This window comes from Strongylocentrotus purpuratus, unplaced genomic scaffold (assembly GCF_000002235.5).
Source record: "Strongylocentrotus purpuratus isolate Spur 01 unplaced genomic scaffold, Spur_5.0 spur5_scaffold_5, whole genome shotgun sequence".
NCBI classification, from domain to species: Eukaryota; Metazoa; Echinodermata; class Echinoidea; order Camarodonta; family Strongylocentrotidae; genus Strongylocentrotus; species Strongylocentrotus purpuratus.
Window position 1 is genome coordinate 38,174,273 of NW_022145611.1, and position 9,459 is coordinate 38,183,731.

The following is a 9,459-nucleotide window of genomic DNA, read 5'->3' on the forward strand; positions in this document are numbered from 1 at the left end:
GTCCAAAATTTAGACTTGTTTCACATGTGTATTATAGGCAATGACGAGCTTGCAACCTATTTTGAAAAATTACGGTGGGTGAACTTTCAAAAGTCAATGAGACATGAGGGCTCCAATGAAAGAGCTAGTGATAACGTACGTCGGGGTGGATGTGCTTTTCGTTTGAACAAAAAATGAATTTTTAACGATTTTTTTAAAAAACGTCCATAGGCTAACATGTTAGGCTGCTGATTCTGAACATGCTCTGACGATAGGGGGCGTTGTGAAATGAGACTAAACGGAGCCATATGAGTATTATTAGTATGATTATTAATATAGTTATACATTTTATCTTAAGAAATACAATTCATTATTTGAGTACATAAGTGCTTGCAATATTTGGATTTAAAAAAATTATGTTTCAAACTTCATATTTAAAAAAATCCTTCCAATCTGCCGCTAAAATGTGTGTCGTATTGCCTGTATGATTACTCGAAATGTCCTAGTTCAACCATTAGTGTTTAATCAATTACAAAAGTCAATAGACAATCTATTCACATTATGATTGTGAATGGAGTAGGAATATTTTTGACCTTTATGTTAAATAGTAATATGGAAACAGCTTTTGACATTTGAGTTTATTTAGGTTCTATAAGTGATACTAGTATTTTCTGTATGATTAATCAAAATGTACTAGTTCAACCATTAGTCTTTAATCAATTACAAAAGTCAATAAACAATGTGTTCAAAATTTGATTGCGAATTGAGTAGGCAAATTTGTGCCTGTTATAATAAATGTTAAAATAGAAACAGCTTTTGACATTTGAGTTCATTTAGGTTCTATAAGTGATCAGCACGATGACCATTGAGAAAAAAGATGTCAGCCATGTCACACAGCTAGAAGTGAGACCCTCAGAGCTGGATTTGTTGTCGTTGCATTTTGATTCAGTACAACAGGATGTGCAACTGGTAACACCATTCGCCGTTGAGCAATCAGGTCCATCTTCATGCAAGTCGCTGCATAGCGCATCTTTGCATCCACGTGACACAACCGTGTGTGATGAGTTCTCATAATGATCAGTCTGCAAGAAATGAAGAAGTTTTTATTTTGGCTACGTAACTTGATCTTTCATATTCAGTTGAGTTTGTGGCAGTATTCATATTTTCAAACGATAATGTAGAATTTTCATGTCATCATTTGATTTTAGTTTCTTCAAAATATAAATAGCATGGCTCTTTTCCACATCCAGTTAACTTAAGGTGTTGTCCATTGGTTTTTGAAAAACATCCCACTAAAAATGTTGGTCTCTTGCTTTGCGATTTTGTTGATTATCTTTTTCTTTGATAAAATAAAATCAAGTAAAAGCGAAAAACAAAACAAAAATTCAAACCAAAAGAAGTGGACAAAATTATCACTTACCCCATATATATGAGGACAGAATCAATAAACAGATAAGACGCAATATAAGATTAGGTGAAAAATAATGTTTACTTTTCATACATTGATGCCTTCTGTTTCACAACACAAATTTAGAGATGTATCCTCATTGTATTTTCACTTATCAACTCAAACTGTATACACATGCCAGATAAACCCTGTGAGGAAATGTAAATTTCAAAGTATTTGAATACCCAACAACGCTGTCCTTGATAGCATGTAGGAGTTAGTACTCCAGAACCGCTTGCAAGGTCATCAGCAGTAGAGCAAACATCCGTTATGGAGTTAGTCGAACAGGAATAACATTGAAGAGTCTGCAAGGAAAAAGTAATGCACATATGGTATTAGTTTCAAAGGTATTGCAAGATTAGATTATTCACTTATATTTTACTTGGATATGTGGACAGTATGTATTGCTAAACATGCACAGATACTATCCATTGCATGTTCCACATCAAAGGTGAACCAAAACTATATAAATACAAAATTATGTTTAGCGACCAAAAATATAAACAGAATTTTAAAATATTTTCTAAGTATTTAATTTCTGTTTTTTGTTCAGAACAAAATGCTTTTGTTTTATAAACAATTAAATGTACTTTTTTAGGCAACAAGTCAATAACTGAAGCACGAAGGAGAAGGTTCTGTAATGAAAAATGTCTTTCATAGACCTTCCTAACGAAGAGTTACATTTCTTAGAGCATTATTGTTGGTAAAGACATTATACACAGCTACACAAAACATGTATAACATTGAAAAAGCCTCTCCCCAATGAAGCATTAAAATATTTAATTTCACTTACTCCTGGAATTCTCGTGACCGGGGTAGTCGCTGTAGTGATGGAAGTTTGATAAGGTATCATTATTTTTATGATGTAAAGACATGAGATGTTAGCTATACGTTATTAGGTGATTTAGGAAGGGGGAAGGAGGCGTAGCTGCTGAAAGTTTCCAATACCCTTTGGAAAATAGGGCAGAGTCTTGAAGGGTTAGAGAGATGTCAAATTTGCGAGTGAATATTTCAATAGTATCGCAAAACTATTGTTATTAAATAAATATGTTAAAATTAGGATCCAGTACTCCCAAACTCCATACTACATGTAGTTCTGATCTTTGGAACATTTTTTCTTCTTTCTTCGTTCCACTTTTATCCTTTTTTCATAGTGTTAGCCATTCGTGTTTATTATTCCCTTTCTGACAATTCTAGATAAATTGTGCTTTAAAAACAGCGTTGCCGCAATGCCAACATGTCCTCTAAAACATGACTCATGACATGAATTTCAGCGTAATTTATTAGCATTCTTAAATATTGAACAGTTTATGGTCACAGCTAGCTGTGGACTTCAATACTTCCGTGATGGATTCTATAGAAAATCGCTCCGTCAGACGCAGTGTTCTGCACTTGGGGGGGGGGGGGGGATTCTAGGCGGTTACGAGCACATAAGGTGGCAGCTGGAGGCTGGAATGATGGGCATGTTTGTCCAACACGTACTTTGATGATCACATATATATGTGCAAAAAAGCGCACGGTACGATGAGACCTAGCATAAGTAGCATGTTCTGTCTAATCTAATTACTAACTATACAAGCTTTTTTCAAATAAAGCATCTTACCTTCGCTGCATGATGTACAGTCTACACACGTCACCCCAGCGCAGACAACTGGGAAATCAAAATGCAAGGAATAATTTGTTATAAATCAATTTACTGACCAACGAAGTCGTAGGATGTTTTACACGTTTGATTTCAGTCTTCTAAAACGTTAATGTTTGGGGTGGGTGTTTACAGCAGGTTCTCTCAATTTGTTCTGAACATAGTTTTGGGGGAACAGATCGGCTAAGGGTTTCCACACACTTGACAACAGCTGTACACAAAAGTGAGTGTCATTCGATTTATTGGAGTTTCTTCAAATTCGGAGTAATTCGAATCACAGTTTTTCTTTCATTTAATATTGTTAGATTTCTCATTCATAATAATATACATATGTATGTACGTATTCTGTATATCTTGTTTATGCCTTCGCCACCGGAGATGTGGCGGATGCATTATGTTTTTGAAGTTGTCCTTTGAGTTAAAATTTGAACTTGGTGATACTAATTATGTATCATCATACACTGTCGCTCATATAGTTGGAATATTTTTGTTTTACCCCAAATTTATGGAATTATTTTTAAAATAATTTAAAAATAATAGATCTAGATAATAGTATACATTCTCAGATTGTATTGAATGAATTGAATAATAATTTGACAATGTGTGTTTTGCGTGACTGCTAAATCACGTGTATGCTACTATGCTTATCAACTAGGGGACCTACGCCCTTAAGTCATAAATGACAGTAATGAGGATAAATGCCCCACAAAAGGGCACAAATATAACACATCGACACGGTTTTGATCCTTGGGCTTCACAGTTACGAGGCCATTGCTTTGTCACTGAACCATGACTGTACGCAGCGGGGGCTAGGGTAGGGGGCAGTTTCCATAAATAAAATTAAAAAAACAAAGACAATTTTCAACAATTTATTGCATATTACCCCGGTTCCCAACATTAAAAAAATCCTCTGTGTGCCCATGCCTTGAGCCATAATGCATGGCCGTCCATCTTTTCATATATTGGGACAAGCTGTATACATATGATATGCATGTTATGTAATTGTATGTAGGAAATATCTAATGATTAATACAGAACTTGAAATAATAATCTGAATGTGTTGTAAGAAATATATAAAGTGCGTTATGATTAGGCTGTATGTCTTTTGTATCACTTCGTCGCGTCTGATTGTATTTTAATTTGTCTGACCTATGCTTTTATTGGGACCTTCTTTAACAATGCACTACACCACATTGTGGTAGATTATGTTTTGTATGAAAAAAAACATGTGTGTGTGTGTTATACTCACGAGTTACGCCAGAAACCGTTGTACCGTAGGGAGTTCCGTTTGCGTCCAAGATTTGGATATTAAATGCATTCAGAGTGGAACCCATGGAGCTCTCAAACACAACAGTAAAATGAACTACCAGAGAACCATTGTCGAATCCTGTTATAGTCACCATGAATGGACAAGCAGTGCCGTTCCTTGAATCGGCTGTAGCATTGCAGTAACCGCCAGTGATCTGTGAGTAAGCAGAAAATAATTTTCAATAAAGGAAATCACCCCTATAGCAAATGTTGAGGTACATCTAGTTAATATAAAATGCTGCTGCTGCTGCTGCTGCTGATGATGATGATGCTGATGTTACTGATGCCTGTGATGGTAATTTATGATAATTAGGCACATGGATCTGGCATTTTTATAAAAGGCATCTTTATAGTGTGATTTCATCGTACATTTACTATTGAAATGACTTGCTTTCCTAATGAGGGTGGGACAGTCAAGTGATTATTTAACTTACGCCGGTTCAATTGGAACTTCTTACATCGATCTTTTCTCCAGCACCTGAAGTTTGTATTGTTCATATGAAAGAAACGGATGAATTGATATATGTAGCAATAAATAGTTATCGCATTATCAAAAATTAATGTGAATCATGACCAGGATGAACTATGTAAAACTTGTGTTGATTATAGTTTGTAAATTAGTGAATTTGAAATGCATGTTATTATGCGTTTTAATTGGAGGACGCTATCCTATCGGCTGTAAGGGCAATTGCAATTGTAAAAACAATTTTTTTTTTTTTAAATATAAACATCCTGAGACTGTATAACATGCAGTTTAAGTCATTTGAAGCCCAATAGCTTTAAAAGGTTTTTTTACCACCTGTGACAAGCATCTTCTGATCCAACCTATATAAGGCAGATAACTGAAGCCTGCGTTGTATGTTAACGCGCCCCTCCCCTGTTTCATAGATGCAGTCTATAGGGCGCTTTAGCAACGCAACGGAAGGCAAAGGAAAACGGGAGAATTCACTCAACCGAGATCAAAATAATGTATGCAGTTCGAATTCTGTCTATTGAAATACTATTATTCTTATCAGGTGAATGAAATAATTTGTATTGAGGCACTTCACAAAGACTTATGCATTAAATGTGGTTACATTACGAACGCTATTTATATGGCTGAGAACAGTCGTGAAAATCAAAAGCACTCTATAAACAGGTTACAAATGAAAACGGTAGCATATAGTACAGGACGATCTCGGTTGAGTAATTTCTCCCATTGTCTTTGCCTTCCGTCACGTTGCTAAAGCGCCCTAATGTTGCAGTGGAAAACACTCTGTTAAAGCCCCATTGTACTTCTTGTAGCTACTTGCTTCCTCTAAATAGAAAACAATGCCTAAGGGGTGCCTGTTGGTCCCCATGATCCTCTTTTTCTTATCTTCATTGAGAGCTGAGTTGATGAGATAACTACCTGTCAGTGACCACCCTAATCCCTCTAAGCCCTCCTGGCAAAACTAGTGCATAGGAGCTTTAAATGGAGGCTCCGTGTAAAGGAGAGTCGTTGCTGGAACCCCTGTGTGGTGGTCCATCGATCTGCAGATCCCAATCAGTAATACTGGGAGGAGAGACCCGTGGGTTATATGACCATAAGCTCACCTTTTCACCTTCCAGCTAGGTGATGCTGAATACTTGATAATGATAGTAATAATAATAGATAAATAGATAAATAAATAAATAAATTGGTTCATTGATATGAAAGATGGAATACAAAAAATAGGTAAGCTGCTCACCTTTCCCCCCCACAGTGCAGCGGCATCCATGAATTCATTTGTAGAAGTGTCACCCAATGGAGTTGAATATTCTACCCCACTGACTGTGATCGCAGCACTTAGTGAGCTCAACTCTGTATCAAGATAATTATTTTGAAAAAAAATACTTTATTAAGTTTCCGCTCAACAATTGGTACATGAAATTTTTAGATGAAATATGTCTCTCTGCTTCAATGATTAAGTTGAAATTGTTTAAGCTTGAAAATCATGTCAGAATTGTCTTCCTCTCATAAATTGCACAGAGGCATAGATTAGGACATCTGAAATTATGGAGTAAATTATACACGTATTATATACTAATAATCATCGCACATCTGTTGGATAGACTACAGTTGGATTAGAAAGAAAAGGATCTATAAAATTACACAGTAACTGTGACAGGTAAAAGAATGTCACTTCCTTTTGATTGAGTTGCGAAGTGTCCATGACAATAATAATGTTGAATGTACAGTGGGCCTTCAAGTTGGAAAAAGGGTTGGTGGGTTGTGAATCATAGTGAACCAGTGGCATGACTGGCCTTCAACTGTTGTCGCCTTTTCTCTCACTGGAAGACTTCAAAGTCTTCAAATACCATGTGATGTCAATGTTCACTGACCATTTATGAAGCCAATCAATTACAATTTACTTTTTGAAATATCCATATCTGATCCTATCGCAACGTTTTTTCAAAATCCACTGATAGTCGACAGTTGGGTGGTAATAATTTACACAGTGCAATATGGCCTTAAAATATTTCCCCCAAAATTACGCAACCTGGCATAAATCGTTAGCATGAAATGCTGATGTGCATGGAACATCATGGTTACAATATGACATTTGGAAGCTGCCTCATATTTTCAAACAGTTGTTTTATAGAAGAAAAGTGGTCTAGCGGATATGTCAACGGATTGTGTATCACATGGTTCGCGGTTTGAATCCACCGCGGCTCTATCTGCATTTGCCACTCTGTCTTAAATGGATACCTGATAGGATGCGAACGTCAATGTGGTGAGATTGCCATTAGCACGCTTGTAAAATAGCACATGGCCGTAATACTCCCGAGGGCGTGTGGATTAGTAATATTACTGAAGGCAAATACCGGGGTGAAAATAATTGAAATAGTTAAGCGCTTAGAAATGTAGTATTTAGCGCTAGCTGTACAAATGTTAAGTGTATTAATATTTTATTATTTTTTCTGTCGGTTTATTGCTAGAAATCCATAATATATGGTTTGTTACAAAGTCAGTTCTGTCTAAGCCCAACTAATTTTTGTTTGATGATATTCGATTAACTGTTAAATAATTGGTAGAAAATTGTTTCAATTAAAGATACCCGTGACCCTGTAGAACTTTGCAGGAATTATGAATATGTTAAGTATGTCCTATCTGTGAAATTTAAACTTGAGCAGTGTCCTAATATTCAAATTATGCAAGGAAACCCGTTTACTTGCTAGACTTCACTGTCAGATACATATTCATATATGTATTCACATATTCATACATATTCTTTGAAACACTCTATAACGAGAAAATGATTTTCATTTTGACAGATTTTTCTTTATTTAGCGGATAACAAAAAAATCAAGTAAAAAGTTTTTTTCATTTTCCAAATTAATGACATTTGAGAAATAAACTACTTTATTTCTAAAAATATTGATGAAGAAATCAAATGAAGTAAAAAATTTAATTCATCTTGTTTTGTACGAATTTATTCCAAAATCGTGGCCTTGAAAGAAACAAAAAAATATTTTCGTTGTCAGGTAAACCTTGATGTGGCCCTGGAAGAAAAAAAAAGTAAGTAAGGCAATTGATATTTCCTGTTGGAGGTAAAATATATAAAAACAATGAACGCAGAAAAGTTTTAACTCGGTCTGAGTTTCAAGACACCTTAGCGCCTAAAATTGAATCGCTTTGATCGGGATGAAATATGCCACTTGATCTTATCGTACTATAAACAAGTCTCAATATACATAGATCTTTGTGGGAATCATAATATCAACTCTGCTCTACCATTGGCCATACACTCCCATTTTTCTGAGTGCCTACTCAAAATCAAGAGAATTAAGGTATTTCTTCGTACTGCACCAAAATGTGGAACGCCCTAATTTCCGTATTTTGTCTATACTTTCACTTGTGTTGACTCTAAATTAAGAATAATTTCCTCTCCAATGATAGATTTTGCATTTTTGCATGAAAATTCGTCAATTTCTGTGTAAATGGAGTTTCAGTGACAATCGGTGAGAAGAAAGTGACGAGAAAATAATTTCCATTTTAACAGACAATATATCTTTATTTGACGGATAAGAGAAACATCAATTCAGAACTGGTATCTTAATTTCAATTAATGGCAGTGGAGGAAAGAGATACTTCTTTTATAACATTACTGTTTAATATATCAAATGAAGTGAATGAACTGAATATTTCCCTTTATTGTTCGGATCCTTTTGAAAATCGTGGCATTAGAGATATATTTTTTGAAGGAAAAATCTCATTGTGTTACACCCCTTATCGAGGACTCACCAGGAAAAAAAACTTCATTAAAGCAAGTTGTCTTTTATTTTCAAAAATCTGGCCTTGGAAAAAAATTCTTTAAATCAATTATCGTTGTCTGGCAAAACTTGATGTGGTCCTGGAAGAAGAAAATAAATCATCTATGAACAGTATGTTATCATACATCTTATGATAGAGCGTTTTATCCCAAATCATTTAGTATGATTTTTGTGTGGTATGTGTTCACGCTTCAATGAACAGGAGGCATTGTTTGCGAGAGTGCAAATATCGACTTGCCCCAAAGTTGCTTAATATGTGATGTTTGATCCGTTTCGAATATCAATGTTCATTCGTCAAGTTAAAACAAATTACATTATAGTCTAAATTATGTGAAAAACAAAGTGGTTTGAACAACAAGAACATGGTGTTTGGTGAATAGATAACAAATACTTGGTATTGATTACAATATCATTTGAACATCTAAGTATAGTAAACAGGCAACTACTTGAATATTTGTTTTATAGAGAAGTTTATAAGTTGGCAAGTACCTTCAATTTCAAAAGTATTAACAAGACTCAAAGCTTTGTTTTGCATGTTTGTTGCATAACGAAGATTAGTGTTCACTTTTCAAAATTGTTCATAAAGTTATGGATGTAGATTGTTAATAAATTGTAGTTTGGAGTACATTTTCAGCGACTTGTCTCATGCAAATCAAGGGGCCGGAATAATAGTGCTGATTTCATTGAATAGCGCCATCTTGTGTTATAAAAGAAAGAGTGAAAAATAATTTTGTGACGGAATGGACTATTTTTAGCGATAGGACCCGGGGTAGCCTAACAATTTGTCAACCTTCTCATTTATGTTCGA

At 35.0% G+C, this 9,459-nt stretch overlaps 1 protein-coding gene across 1 annotated transcript; it reads right to left on the bottom strand.

Moving 5' to 3' along the window:
- Window positions 1–238: 238 nt before the first annotated feature.
- LOC115929732 lies at window positions 239–6,195 on the bottom strand. The gene is made up of 6 exons (XM_030999644.1): window positions 6,086–6,195; window positions 4,318–4,531; window positions 3,030–3,077; window positions 2,220–2,248; window positions 1,612–1,731; window positions 239–1,061 (listed from the first exon to the last, which is right to left on the bottom strand). Exons 1-6 carry the CDS (start codon window positions 6,113–6,115, stop codon window positions 813–815), a joined length of 690 nt encoding a protein of 229 aa, XP_030855504.1. The 5' UTR covers window positions 6,116–6,195; the 3' UTR covers window positions 239–812.
- Between the last annotated feature and the right edge of the window lie 3,264 nt (window positions 6,196–9,459).

Coding starts and splice junctions, on each gene's coding strand:
- LOC115929732 (XM_030999644.1), bottom strand. CDS start 6,115: ATGGATGCCGCTGCACTGTGGGGGGGAAAG. Junction 2,249..3,029: donor CTGTACATCATGCAGCGAAG/GTAAGATGCTTT, acceptor CCATCACTACAG/CGACTACCCCGGTCACGAGA. Junction 1,732..2,219: donor CGGTCACGAGAATTCCAGGA/GTAAGTGAAATT, acceptor TTTTCCTTGCAG/ACTCTTCAATGTTATTCCTG.